General features: G+C 40.9%; 1 protein-coding gene and 1 long non-coding RNA gene across 3 annotated transcripts in view; one reads left to right on the top strand and one right to left on the bottom strand.

Moving 5' to 3' along the window:
* KCNH5 (potassium voltage-gated channel subfamily H member 5) overlaps nt 1–15,791 on the bottom strand; it is a 518,579-nt gene that overhangs the window by 47,601 nt on the left and 455,187 nt on the right. For both annotated transcript variants that reach the window (XM_077464367.1, XM_077464368.1), the window contains one exon: nt 12,851–13,047. In XM_077464367.1, the coding sequence (XP_077320493.1) occupies nt 12,851–13,047 (197 nt within the window). The remainder of the gene's footprint in view (nt 1–12,850; nt 13,048–15,791) is intronic.
* The window catches only part of LOC143942934 (uncharacterized), a 383,250-nt gene that overhangs the window by 288,224 nt on the left and 79,235 nt on the right, over nt 1–15,791 (top strand). The gene's annotated exons all lie outside the window — the stretch shown is intronic.

Here is a 15,791-nt window from a genome sequence, read left to right as displayed (position 1 = left end):
TATTATTTTTTTTTGATAAATCTGCAAATATTTCAAACAAACTTATTTCACATAGACCTTATCGGGTATTGACATCCTAGCAAAAAGACAGGACATGGGGTTACTAACTAGGAGTTTTTTTAGCCAGGCTTTTGAGGGGACACAAGTGGCCTACAGGTAAAACCATAAAACGAGTGATCATTTTTACAAAGCTGCACAGATTTTTGAATTCTACTGGGTCCCCTTGACTGCATAGTCTATTTTCTGGAAAGGGCAAACTTCGCCTTTAAGGCATGTTCAGGTTATCTAGGATTAGTAATTAACATAACATTTTCCACCTAGTCTCTAGCTTTTGACTACTCCTCCATATTTTCTTTCTATAGCTCCTTTTCTTCCAATCAATTCCTCAAATCACCAGAGCCCATGAAATATAACATTCTCACAACCTTATCTTTGTACTTTAATAAGACGGGCTTATTAGACTGGGGAGTTATTAGGATGACTTGAGTGGAGTATATCATAAAATACACAAAAATATTCATGCTGAAGAAAAAAGAAACCTAACTTTTCGGTCTAACTTTGTCATAAAATGTCAGGTAGACATTAATGGGCATTCCTACAGTATGTGTACTTCCAACTGTCACTAATTAGTTCCACCCATTCCAACATGGCCCAGATCAGCCCTAGAAGAGATGACAGGTCTGATTCCCGTCTCCTACAACACAAACTCCAAAGCGCATTATTTTACTTGAACTTAAAATAATTTCTGACTCGAAACTGAGAATTAATTAAACTCACTTCCTACTGCCTCTTCCCCTGAAGCAAGTGTAATGATCCTATTCCCAAGCCAAAGAAAATGCTGGTTTTAAGATTTTAATCAGTTTCAAACACGCTGAAATGAAGATAGAGTGAATGATTGATCTGCTGCATATTGTAGGAGTTTTCAGCTTTAAACTAAAACTGTTGTATGGCCTTGGGATTTCAAGTAAATGAAATTGACGTCTTGCATCGCTACATTCAGGCACAAATCCAACCCACAGAACCCTAAAGCGCTAATAACAAATATAATAAGTATGGTAAAGGGTGAAAGATCTGTTTAGATTAACCCCTCTGATCCTCAGAGCTGCCAAGGATTTAAACCAACCTCGGGAATTGCAACAAGGCATGGAGCGCAAGATAAATTAAAAACCAGAGTGCGAGATATAAGGAGTTGATTTTACGGGATGTTTAACAAAGCAGAGCAGGGAAACAGAGCTGTCAAAGTAAGCAGTAAAGTAAAGCTGTCCAAGCAGAAGTGTGAGCTATGACAATGCTGACTTTAGGTGGCTAGGTCCCTGGCTGTCATAATCATCCAATGGTTTTGCTACTTAGCCACTATCCCAAAACACGCCTAATTCCAAATGAATTTCCTTTCGAAAATCTGAAATTTTGTGTGTTTTGTAATCCGATGGTGCCACCATTTATTCCAAAATTCAACCAACCAAGCCTTCCATTTGCCCTCATTTTGCTACAGAATAGAATTTCTGTGGCTGGGAATTTTCTTTTCTTTCCAGGTCACAGCTCATGCTCATTTTTCTTTGATTCTATTTCTCCAACGATTTTCCCATCTTTAAGAAATTTGTTAGTTCTTCCAAAAATTTTCAACATGTCCGATCACACAAATTTGATGGCTACACGAAAATTGTCCATTGCTGCAGCCCACTAATGGTGCAAAATTCAAATGAAAATGCTTATTTATGATTTTCGAAAAGATTAGTTCAGATTTCGACCAATGTATACACGGCGCAAATTTCTTTGGTTGCAGGAAAACAATTTACACGATCCCCACACCCCCATCAACACAGACCGTGCTGACAAGGGAATCACTCCTGTCAAGCATTTATCTGCTTCTGGTGGGGGGGGCAGATGCCCCTGCCGAGAGAAGACAGTGATTTTTGGCAGTGGCTATAGCAGCCACTAATGCTAATTGTAAGATAATCTGGCAGGTTGGTTATACCCAAGTTGACCGATTGATCTACTCTGTACATTCAGCCAACCCTTTAACGTTTCAAATCTTGGCCGCTTCCTGCTGAACCGGCTGAGATTCGAGCAGTGCATGGCCAACCTTAAGGGTTTAGAATAGCTACATGGTTTTTCAAGGTAAGTAATCAACTCAAGGAACTAGCCACTTATTTGAGATACCATTGTCAACTTTGTCGAACAATTTTTTTTTTTTTAACTGGTTGAAAATTAAAACTTTGCTAAAAACTTTGACACATTATCAGGTGTTAAAGAATACAAGCATTATCATAAGTAGGCAATGCATGTATTTTAAAGGATTAAAGAGGAACATTGGCTTCCCCTAACCTTCCTGAAGCAACACCCCTATCTATTTTCTTAACAAAAACATCCTATACATACATTTTTCCTTAAGTCTTCAGGCCAGTTTGACTCATGTAAAGTGGCATCATATAATGATGTGCGATTGTCTTAGTCTAGGGGTATTGTGAGCCCTTGGATGCTGCACCCAAATAGGGGAGGTGTGTTCAGCACGCAGGCACAGAAGTGGGTTGGATGATGCTGGCCATCATTCAATCCAGGTAACGAACATTAACCACTTCAGCCCTAGAAGAACTCCCTTCCTGATCAGAGCACTTTTTGCGATTTGCCACTGCATCACTTTAACTGACAATTGCATGGTCCTGTGACGTGGATCAAAATTTACGTCCTTTTTTTTTTTCCACAAATAGAGCTTTCTTTTGGTGGTATTTTATGACCTCTGTGGTTTTTATTTTTTGTGTTACAAACAAAAAAAGAGCACCAATTTTGAAAACAAAAGCAATCTTTTTTACTTTTTGCTATAATAAATATCCCCCAAAAATATATATAAAATTTTTTTTTTTTCTCAGTTTAGGCCAATATGTATTCTTCTACATATTTTTGGTAAAAAAAAAAAAAAAAACGCAATAAACGTTTATTGATTGGTTTGCGCAAAAGGTATAGCGTCTACAAAATAGGGGATAGTTTTATTGCATTTTTAATTCATCTTTTTTTTTTACTAGTAATGGTGGTGATCATCGCTCCTGATTACAAGGAGCTATGATCAGGGACAGTGTCACTAGACAGAATGGGGATATGCTTGTTTACATTAGCATTTCCACATTCTCCCTCTCTGTGAGACGATCGCTGGAATTCCCGCGGAAATGGTCCACGGGACCCGCGGTCGGACTCACGGAGCTTGCTGCAGGCACGCGCCTGCCATGCAAATAAAACTGCGGTGGCTGGTCCGCAAGCGGTTAATGGAAATTGGAGAAGTACGTCTGTACAGGGATAAGACCAGCATTGCAGTAAAAATGGCTTTATTTTTTGTAAAGGACATAATATCTAGATGAAGAAAGTGAAAGTGAATCTTTGAAGTCTATTGACTGTTATCTACTTACAATAAACTTCTCCAAAATGGCTTAGCTTGGGGTTGTCCACATTAGTCCACTATCTAGCATATACAGTATCTCACAAAAGTGAGTACACCCCTCACATTTTTGTAAATATTGTATTATATCTTTTCATGTGACAACACTGAAGAAATTACACTTTACTCCAATGTAAAGTAGTGAGTGCACAGCTTGTTTAACAGTGTAAATTTGCTGTCCCCTCAAAATAACTCAACACACAGCCATTAATGTCTAAACTGCTGGCAACAAAAGTAAGTACACCCCTACGTGAAAATGTACAAATTGGGCCCAACTAGCCATTTTCCTTCCCAGTTGTCATATGACTCATTAGTGTTGCAATGTCTCAGGTGTGAATGGGGAGCAGGTGTGCTAAATTTGGTGTTATCGCTCTCACTCTCCCATACTGGTCACTGGAAGCTCAACATGGCACCTCACAGTAAAGAACTCTCTGAGGATCTGAAAAAAAGAACTGTTACTCTACATAAAGATGGCCTAGACTATAAGAAGATTGCCAAGACTCTGAAACTGAGCTGCAGCACGTGGCCAAGACCATACAGCAGTTTAACAGGATAAGTTACAGTCAGAACAGGCCTCGCCATGGTCGACCAAAGAAGTTGAGTGCACATGCTCAGCGTCATGTCCAGAGGTTGTCTTTGGGAAAGAAATGTATGAGTGCTGCCAGCATTGCTGCAGAGGTTGAAGGGGTGGAGGGTTAGCCTGTCAGTGCTCAGACCATACGCCGTACACTGCACCAAATTGGTCTGCATGGCTGTTGTACCAGAAGGAAGCCTCTTCTAAAGATGATGCACAAGGAAGCCCGCAAACAGTTTGTTGAAGACAAGTAGACTAAGGACATGGATTACTGGAACCATGTCCTGTAGTCTGATGAGACCAAGATAAACGTATTTGGTTCCGTTAGTGTCAAGCGTGTATGATGGCAGCAACCAGGTCAGGAGTATAAAGAAAAGTGTGTCTTGGCTACAGTCAAGCATGGTGGTGGGAGTGTCATGGTCTGGTGCTGCCTGCACTGGGGAGCTACAGTTCATTGAGGAAACCATAAATGCCAACATGTACTGTGACATACTGAAGCAGAGCATGATCCCCTCCCATCAGAGACTGGGCCGCAGGGCAGTATTCCAACATGAAAACCCCAAACTCACCTCCAAGATGACCATTGCCTTGCTAAAGAAGCTGAGGGTAAGGGTGATGGACTGGCCAAGCATGTCTCCAGACCTAAACCCTATTGAGCATCTGTGGGGCATCCTCAAACAGAAGGTGGAGGAGTGCAAGCTCTCTAAAATCCACCAGTTGTGGAAGAGGACTCCAGTGGCAACCTGTGAAGCTCTGGTGAACTCCATGCCCAAGAGGGTTAAGGCAATGATGGAAAAAATGGTGGCCACACAAAATATTGACACTTTGGACCCAATTTGGACATTTGCACTTATGGGTGTACTCACTTTTGTTGCTAGCGGTTTAGATATTAATGGCTGCGTACTGAGTTACTTTGAGGGGACAGCAAATTTACACTGTTATACAAGCTGTACACTCGCTACTTTTACATTGTAGCAAAGTGGCATTTCTTCAGTGTTGTCCCATGAAAAGATATAATAAAATATTTACAAAAGTGTGAGGGTGTACTCACTTTTGTAAAGATACTGTATATAACATTCATTTAAGTTTAGCTAATATTTACACATATTTATTATGATATCTATATGTGCTCCACTATGTGCTTTTATTCTACCAGTTGGAAATCCCTATACAGTGAGGGAAAAAAAGTATTTGATCCCCTGCCGATTTTGTATGTTTGCCCACTGACAAAGAAATGATCAGTCTATAATTTAATGGTAGGTTTAGTTTAACAGTGAGAGACAGAATAACAACAAAAATCCCCCCCAGAAAAATGCATTTCAAAAAAGTTATAAATTGATTTGCATTTTAAAGAGTGAAATAAGTATTTGACCCCCTTCGCAAAACATGACTTAGTACTTGGTAGCAAAACCCTTGCTGGCAATCACAGAGATCAGACATTTCTTGTAGTTGGACATCAGCTTTGAACACATCTCGGGAGGGATTTTGTCCCACTTTGCAGATCCTCTCCAAGTCATTAAGGTTTTGAGGCTGATGTTTGGTAACCCGAACCCTCAGCTCCCTCCACATATTTTTTATGGGATTAAGGTCTGGAGATTGGCTAGGCCACTCCAGGACCTTAATGTGCTTTTTCTTGAGCCATGACTTTGTTGCCTTAGCCGTGTGTTTTGTGCCATTGTCATGCTGGAATACCCATGTCCAACCCATTTCAATGCCCTGGCTGAGGGAAGGAAGCATTCCTCCTCCTCCAAACACGTTGAGTTGATGCCAAAGAGCTCAATTTTGGTGTTATCTGACCTCAACACATTCACCCAGTTCTCCTCTGCATCATTCAGATGTTCATTAGCAAACTTCAGATGGGCTTTCTTGAACAGGGGGACCTTGCAGGCGCTGTAGAATTTCAGTCCTTCACGACGTAGTGTGTAACCAGTTGTTTTCTTGGTGACTATGGTCCCAGCTGCCTTGAGATCATTGACAAGATTCTTCCATGTAGTTTCGGGCTGATTCCTCACCGTTCTCATGATCATTGAAATTCCACAAGGTGAGATCTTGCATGGAGCCCCAGATTGAGGGAGACTGGCGGTTATTTTGTGTTTCTTCCATTTGCAAATAATCACACCATCTGTTGTTACCCTTTCACCGAGCTGCTAGGCAATGGTCTTGTAGCTCATTTCACTGTTATGTAGGGATTAGCCAAACACCCCCCTGGTTCGGATTGCAGCAGAACATGCAAACAGGCAAAATATGTGTGCACTGTTGGTCTATGGGACATGAATGTGAAAAATCAAAAGTGCTCATTTTAAAAACAACAATGGATAAAAGCCTTGTGAGCTGCCACACTAAGCTTAAATTAACCTAAAATAAACACAGGTGATATACCTAAAATCAGCTGCCTGCATGTCCCACACTTCCCAAGATTGGTGATAATGCAATCTATATAACAAACTGTGCAGCGCTGATAAATATAAAAACAAAACGATATAAATATATGAATCCAGTAAACACTATACATAACATAAATTCTGCAAACGGGCGAACACCCGATGTTCGAGTTGAACGTATGTTCGACAAAAACATCAAGCTCATCCCTAGTCTTATGTAGGTCTACAATCTTGTCCCTGACATCCTTGGACAGCTTCTTTGGTCTTGGCCATGGTGGAGAGAATGGAATCGGATTGATTGCTTCTGTGGACAGGTGTCTTTTATAAGGGTAACAAGCTGAGATTAGGAGCACTCCCTCTAAGGGAGTGCTCCTAATCTCAGCTCATTACCTGTATAGAAGACACCTGGGAGCCAGAAATCTTGCCGATTGATAGGGGATCACATGCTTATTTCACTCATTAAAATGCAAATCAATAAAAAAAATGTTAAATGCATTTATCTGGATAATTTAGTTGTTTTGTCTTTCACAATAGTAAACCTACTATTAAAATTATAGGCTGATCATTTATTTGTCAGTGGGCAAAGGTACAAAATAAGCAGGAGATCAAATACTTTTTTCCCTCATTGTACAAAGCTCAAGTTACACTGTTGGTTAAATGTTACCACTTCATCTATCTCACGGATCATTTTGAGAGTTAGCGGACTTCTCATTTTTTTAAAATTTTGTAAATGTGAGGTTGCATCTAATGATGCTACAACTTGAAGGATTACAATTCCCTTTTACTTGAATCAGAAGATAGGTTCCCTTGTAGCTGTCTGATGAAACCTAGTACATTTGGTGGCCCTAAAGGGCTATAATAAAGGATCTGTCTGCTCATCGGCACACCCCAGTGGATGGGCTGAGGATACCTCATTCCACCTCGGCTGAGAAATACAGTTGCAAACTGGGCCACTCAAATTCATGTTCTGTTAAGCAAAGTGACCTGAGCCCCCATGCTGAGTTCACTGAGCTGAAAAAGCTCACAGGGAAGCATCAGTAATGCTGCATACACACCAGCGGAAAGTCCAACAGAAAAAGTCAGACGGGAGCTTTTCATCGTATATTCCGATCATGTGTACGCCCTGTTTGACTTTTTACATTGAAAATTCTAACGGACCTAGAAATAGAACGTGTTGTAAATATTTCCGACAGAACCAATTACTATATGGAAAACCGCTCGTCTGTATGCTGTTCCGATGGACCAAAAACTACGCATGCTCTGTAGCAAGTGCGAGACGGAAGCTATTGGCTACTGGCTATTGAACTTCTGTTTTCTAGTCCTGTTGTACATGTTGTATGCCACCACGTTCTTGACGGTCGATCGTGTGTATGCAAGACAGCTTGAGCGGAATTCTGTCCGAAAAACCTTCAGTTTATTCCGACGGGAAAACCAGTCGTGTGCACAGGGCATAAGAAGGACAGGGGGGCATTTTTACTGGCCACGCCAGCCAAGCATCAGGCGCTGTCTCTATCAGACCATGATACACTGGCACTCTACCTCTATTTTTCTGATGCCCAGAAACGACTCATTTAGAGACAAAATACATTGGTGAATAGAAAGCAAACAGTTCTCTGTCTTGTTCAGCCCTGCTTTTCATCCCTATCACCCCCAAAAAAAAACGATGGGCAGAGAATTTGTGGTGGCAAGTCATGGGATCAAGCCCTAGCGGAGTTTCTTCCTAAAGCCCCATACACAGTATCAGTTTTTCTGCTGAGTTTTTCCCTCAGATTTACCAAAACCATATAATATGAGGTCAAACCTTAGGAGTTTCAATATGTATGCAATCAGGCAGGCCCTTCTACTACATGGTTTTGGTAAACCTGAAGGAAAAACTCAGCAGAAAAACTGATAGTGTGTATGGGGCTTAATGGGCTGTACAAGAATTTCCTTGCACTCGAAAATTTCAACAACAAAAACTATTTTATTTTGTTTTGCCGTGATTTCTAGAACATATTTATTTACTCCGGAACAACTTCAACATTATACATAAAGAAAGCTATGAGCTAATGTTTCCTCCTAATTAAAATATGCATTTTCTTACATTAGATAGTTAGCCATTAAAACCTGTGTCAGTGTTTTCTTCATTAGGGAAATTAATTGAAGTTAAACAACTGTATTGACAATCTCTTTAACTGGGATAAATTGGAATACTTTCATTAAATTAAGAAGTACCATTAAACGCCACGCAATTTCCATTATAGCTGGTTAGGCAATTACAGCCAATGTATTACACTGGGATATGTTCACTATTTAAAAAGGTTTTTTGCAAAGTTAATGGTTCTAGGATTTATCCAAACTGCTCTTATATTTGTTGTCTGGATGTTAAAGGGACCAAATCCTGCAAGATTTTTATTATGAGCTTGCTGTCTCTGATCTCCCGTGCAATTGTGTTATGTCTCTGATTACCTCTCCATTTGCGCTACGTAATTTGAGGTTGGGCAGATCAAGAGGAACAGAGTCAATTCTGCATTTATTTCTGAGAATGTAGCAGGAAAAAATACCTTACTGAATGTTATCTTCAGTGCCACATTACAAAATAGGCAGAGTAGGCACCAGCCTATGGGCCCCACGCTGTGTAGGAGCTTGTGACAACGGCTCAAAAATAATACTGATTTGATCTTGAAAGAAAATTGCAATAAAGCTTTCTAACATTGTTGAAGTATAAACAATGAATCCACTATCAGAATTTAAAACTTTACATTAAAGACTCTATAGAGAAAATACTGTGTTGATGTAAGAAGGTTAACTACTTCAATACAGGGCACTTTTACCCCCTTCCTGCCCAGGCCATTTTTCAATGCTGTCACACTTTGACAATTTCGATAATCTTGTAACGCTGTACCCAAATACATTTTTATTTTCTTCACACAAATATAGCTTTCTTTTGGTGGTATTTAATCACTGCTGTTTTTTTATTTTTTACTAAACAAAGACCGAAAATTTTGAAAAAAATTTTTTTTCTTCGTTTCTGTAAGTAAATTTTGTAAATAAGTAATTTTTCTCCTTTACTGATGTGTGCTGATGATGTGATACTTTTGGGCACCATTGATGAGGTGGCACTGATAGGCAGCATTGATGGGCAGCACTAATGAGCAGGCATTGAAAGGCTGCACTGACCGGCATCACTGATGGGCACTGATTAGTGTCACTAATGGGCACTGATTGGTGGCACTAATGGGCACTGATTGGTGGCACTAATGGGCACTGCTAGGGCTTTCCTGTAATCAGGGCATTGATGATCAGCATTGATGGGCAGCACTAATGAGCAGGCATTGAAAGGCTGCACTGACCGGCATCACTGATGGGCACTGATTAGTGTCACTAATGGGCACTGATTGGTGACACTAATGGGCACTGATTGGTGGCACTAATGGGCACTGCTAGGGCTTTCCTGTAATCAGGGCATTGATGATCAGTGCCCTGATTACCTGCCCGAGTCTCCCCCGTGAGGAGATACCGCTGATTGGCACTCCTGTCAGTGTGAGGCGAGGCAAGACAATTAACGGCACTTCCTCATTTACATGTGACCGGCCCTGATTGGACACAGCCAATCAAATGATTAAAGAGCCGTGTCATCGGCTCTTTACAGAGATCGGGGTTGCACCGTGATTGCCGCAGGTCCCCATGGGCACACAAAAGCAGCCGTTCTGGGGAGCTGTCATATGACGTCCTCCCAGAACAAGAGCCGCACCGCTCCTCCGTCATTTGACAGTGGGTGGGCAGCAAGTGGTTATAGTACATAAATAATAGACATCAGCTTCACATTACAGTTTCTCTTAAAAGCTCCTCTTCATTCAGCTGTCAGTTTGTAAAATAAATTTGGTGCAACCTACATACATGTAATGTACAATAGTGATGGTCATCTCTATCTAGTGGCCAATGTGCACACTTCCTAGTTCAATGTTATCCCACTAGAGTACACACACAAGAAACCCGCAAGAGTAGGCCCAAGGTTTCAATTGCCTAGGGGCCACCACAGAGTTCACTCCAGCACTGGTCATCTTTTGCCAGGTCTGGGAAAAGGCAGAGGTTGGCAAAGTTCCCACCTTGGGCAATGTGCTCGGATGGGAGTCTCTCCTTCCTTTGCATAGTCACAATTGTTTTCTGTACAGAATACAGCTGTGAAAAAAGTTAAAATTTTAATTTCCCAAGAACCCTAGTTTGTTTTAGCTCCTTATTTAACTCTTTCTTAGGTTTTTAGTCTTTTTTTATTTTTTTATTTTTTTTACTGTTGATATGTACACATTTTAACCGCTTCAGCACCAGAAGATTTTACCCCCTTCCTGACCAGAGCACTTTTGCGATTCAGCACTTCGTTTTAACTGACAATTGCGCAGTCGTATGATGTTGTAACCAAACAAAATTGACGTCCTTTTTTTCCACAAATAGAGCTTTCTTTTGGTGGTATTTGATAATCTCTGTGGTTTTTATTTTTTGGGCTATAAACAAAAAAAGCGTAAATTTTGAAAAAAAAACACAATATTTTTTACTTTTTGCTATAACATCCCCAATTTTTTTCTAAAACATTTTTTTTCTCAGTTTAGGCCGATATGTATTCTTCTACATATTTTTGGTTAAAAAAAATTGCAATAAGCATATATTGATTGCATTGCGCAAAAGTTATAGCGTCTACAAAATACGGGATAATTTTGACACATTTCTGGGACCATTGGCATTAATACATCGATCGGTGCGATAAAAATGCATCAATCACTGTAAAAATGTCACTGGCAGTGAAGGGGTTAACACTAGGGGGCAATCAAGGGGTTAATTGTGTTCTCTAATGTGTGTTCTAACTGAAGGGGGGAGGGGACTGACTAAGGGAGATGAAAGATCGCTGTTCATACTCTATATGAATAGACGATCTGTCACTTCTCCCGTCAGAAAACCAGGGATCCCGGTTCTCGCTGTGTTACGAGCGATCGCGGGAGCCCGGCGGTCATCGAGACCGCCGGTCACTCGCATCAGCTCCTGGAGGGGGGAACAGCACGTGTGCGCGAGTTCCCCTAGTGGCTGCCTTAGGTACCGACGTAACATAATGGTGATCCGCCTGCCTGTGCCATTCTGCCACAGTACAACTGCGGCGACTGGTCGGCAAGCGGTTACATTTGCATTTGTATATTTTTGAAATGCCACAGAAAAAAACTTTGTACCAGAAATAATTCTAGTGTTTATAAAGAAGACAAATTGCATAATTACCCATCATATGGTAAGGGAAATTCATCAAGCTTTGAGGGCACCCATTACTCTCCTGTATATGGATCAGCTATGGGCACAGCTTGTGCACCAGCATACACCAACACCTGGGAAAATGCAATGCCTGATCTTTTCCAATGAGGCTATGCCATTTATGGAATATGTGCTAGTATGGCATTTGGCATATCAACACAAAAATCTTCTTCTCCACCAAGTTCCTATTGACTGTAATCCAGGGACATTTACTGATAGGTGTTGCATTTTCTGTGCGACAACATTAACCCAAAGAACACTCCTGACTCTGCCGATAATCAGAGAACTAAGTTCCATTTCATCGATTTGACTAAAGAGATATTCAGTTTTACCATTTTACCACCCCTCCTCAACAATTCTGCCCTTCCCATATTCAGGGATATTTGTAGAGCTGAGCATAGTTACTCTGAGATTTTGCTTACTCAACAATTCAATTTAAAAAAAAAAACTTCTTAACAATTTCACCATTTTGGCAGAATGTCTTGGAGTCAATAAGGAAGATGAAAGTAAGATGGTTTGGGGTAATTTTTACTGTGGTATGGGCTTCAAAAAACCACCTGAGTGCCTGTGATTTCCACTACCTGACTGGTGCTGAGCCATTGGATACGAATACTCAAGTTATATGTGAAACGCAAACTCTCTGCTGCAACTATCCAACATCTTATGATTTTTAATTGTCTTCTGGGAGTAAACTACCTTGTAAAGCTGAACTCCAAAGAAAAGAGAAATCCTTCCTTGCAGTGGGGTCCCACTGCACTGGAATGGATAAATGCCTAGGGTAGCAGTAAAAAAAAAAAAAAAAAAGACTTTAACTTGCTTAAGTCCTTGCTCCCTCCACAGCCAGATATCAAATTTTCTTCCTGACGCTCTGACTTGTGGGTAGCCCATCCGGGTTCTCAAAAACAGTGCAGGGACCTGCATTGTACTTGATGACATCAAAGTGCCTTTGAAAAACGGGCACCTTACAGAAGAGGCTTTGGGGGTGATTGCATAGTGTGAAGGGAGACTGTAGAAGTGAGAGATTAAGTAAGTAAAAGTTATTTTTACTCGTACCCTGAGCATAAGCCCTTGCAGTGTGGGAGAGGATTTTTCTTTTTTACTGGAGTGCAGCTTTAGATAAGATCAATATACCTCTTATTCATATACATATTATATAGATACACACACACACACACAATATTAAACATATGTACTTACCCGCTTCCTCAAGTTACAGGTCAGTGTAAGGTTCCTGGAGAAAGAACTAGCAAATGCTGTATAGAAGTCCAGGACTTTTAACAAAGCTTCCCGTTTAATGATGTGTAGATCACAATACGTCAGTGCTCGGACATTGGCGCAAGCATGAGCAAGCGTGGTCTCTTTCCAGAACACATCTCCGAACACATCGCCTTTACCTATAAGAGCACAGGGACAACAGATTACTAAACCGTTCTTTTACAAGTTGGTACTTAATAACAACTGTATATCTTGACAAGTAGCTTTAGGTCAACCAAACTATTAATCAGTTTATGTTATATACTAAACTCTAACTGCTTTAAATTCCACTAGCAGCATCTTGTACTCCTTTGAAACTTTGCTAAAGTTAGATAGGGATTTATTTAGCTTCCATATTTTATTGCCAAAGCTTAAAGTATAACTAAAGGCAAAACTTTTTTTTTTTTAGCTTTGGATAGAGTGGAGAGGGGTTAGAACCCCTGACAGTTTTTATTGCTGTCTGTGGCCCCATTGAGATTCTCCCTCTCTATTTGTCCTGTTTACCATTATCATTGAAAGTGAAAGTAAAAGAAAATCCCAAATTTTGGGTTGTCCCCAGAACTGTAATAGAGGGGAAATCTTCCAATGGGGACACTAGTTCTAAAGACCTGGGGGGCCCCAAGGAATTCCCTTTAATTTGCAGGGATTTCCTCTCACTTCCTGTGTGGCTATGGGACAGGAAGTAACGTAATGTCACGGATGGTGAAAACAAATCTTATGCAGGTTATAACCCTCCGTTACTCTATCCAAAATGAAGAAAAAAGTTTTGCCTATAGTTTTACTTTTCCCACTTGCCTACTGGGCACTTTTACCCTCTTCCAGTCCAGGCCAATTTTCAGCTGTCAGTGCTGTCACACTTTGAATGACAATTGCGCGGTCATGCAACACTGTACACAAATTACATTTTTATAAAAAATTTTCACACAAATAGAGCTTTCTTTTGGTGGTATTTAACCATTTCAATACAGGCCAGTTATAAACTCTTCCTGCCCAGACCAATTTTCAGCTTTCAGAGCTCCCACGCTTTGAATTACAATTACTCATGCAACACTGTACCCAAACAAAAGTTTTATTTTTTTTCACAAAAATAGAGCTTTATTTTGGTGGTATTTAACCACTAGCTTACTGGGGACCCCCCTCCTGCCCAGAGCAATTTTTAACTTTCGGCACTGTCACACTTTGAATGACAATTGCGGTCATGCAACACTGTACTCAAATGACATTTTTTATTTCTTTCACACAAATGGAGCTTTCTTTTGGTGGTATTTAATCACCACTTGAATTTTTATTTTTTGCTAAACAAAAAAAGACAAAATTGAAAAAAAAAATAAAAAAACATGTTTCACAGTTTGTTATAAAATGTTGCTAACGGGTAATTTTTCTCCTTCATTGATATGAATTGATATGAAGCTGCACTGATGGGCACAGATAAGGTGATACTGATAGGATGGCACTGATGGGCACTGGTAGGTGGTATTGATAGGCAGCACTGCTGATGAGGCACTGATTGGTGACATTTATAGGTGGCACTGGTAGGTGACACTGTAGGCACGGATGGGTGGTATTGTAGGCACTCATAGGTGGTGCTAGTGGGCACTGGTAGGTGGCACAGAAGCCTCTACAGAGGCTCTCCAGATCGGGAATGATGTCCCTCTCACAGCCGCAGGTGATCGGCTATTTTTTCTTACCGGCTCTGTTTACATCACATGATCAGCTGTCATTGGCTAACAGCTGATCACGTGGTAAGGGGTTGGGATTGACCCTTTACTCTGATCTGTAATCAGCCGAGTCTCATAGACTCGCTGATCACAGAGCGCGCCCTGCAGGGGTCGCAGGCCGCTCGAGCACGGGTTTAGTTTCTATTATAAAATTTTGCAAATAATTTTTGTTCATAAATTTGGGCCAAAATTTATACTGCTACATATCTTTGCTAAAAATAACCCAGATTAGTGTATATTATTTGGTCGGTGTGAAAAGTTTACAAGCTATGGTGCAAATCATTAAAAGGAGAAGTCCAGCCTGAGCTCTTTAGGCTGGGCTTCTCCTATGGGTCATAGGAGTGCAATTCATTTTGCACTCCTGTGACCGGTTTTCAGCAGAGAGCGGTCTGAAGTCCACTCTCCGCTGACTTCACTGCCATCAGTTGAGGCAGCGCGTCATCCCATCTTCCCAAGTCTGGATGGATCCACCAGCTGCCTTGACTGACGGCCACTCCCCCCCCCCCCCCCCCTCCAGAGTTAATCACTCCAATGAGCAGGGAGGATCAGAGCAGGAGAAATTCTGACAGGCAGCATCTTTCCGTTCGGGGAGGAGAGAGAACCGAGCCATTGGCGATGTTTGGTGGCTCGGTTCTCAGTGCAGAGACCCCGGGGGACAGCTGCAGCATCGGTCTGATGCGGCACACACCTAGGTAAGTATGAATATTAAAAAATATTATGAATATTAAGAAAAAGAAAAAAAAACATACTTCTTGTTTAAAAATGTATCACACCTGATATACTGACGGCCTGTCATTTCTTGAGGCCCTGAAATGTCAGGACAGTACAAATACCCCCCAAATTACCCCTTTTTGGAAAGTAGACAGTCCAAGACATTTAGTAAGAGGCATGGTGAGTTTTTAAGAATTTTTTTTTTTTTTTTTACACAAAATTGTCATAAATTATTTCTCACACACGGCATATGCATACTTCCAACTGCACCACAAAAAACATTCTGCCACTACTCCTGAGTATGGTGATACCACATGTGAGACTTTTTCACAGCCTGGCCACATACAGATGCCCAACATGCAGGGAGCAGCATCAAGTGTTCTTGGAGTATACAGTTGTGCTCATAAGTTTACATACCCTGGCAGAATTTTATATTTTCTTGGCCATTTTTCAGA

Source organism: Lithobates pipiens, unplaced genomic scaffold (genome assembly GCF_037356315.1).
Source record: "Lithobates pipiens isolate NorthernLeopardFrog02 unplaced genomic scaffold, aLitPip1_a1.2 Scaffold_30, whole genome shotgun sequence".
Lineage (NCBI taxonomy): Eukaryota > Metazoa > Chordata > Amphibia > Anura > Ranidae > Lithobates > Lithobates pipiens.
The sequence above is the reverse complement of the archived record's forward strand: the minus strand, read 5'-3'. Positions and strand labels throughout refer to the sequence as shown.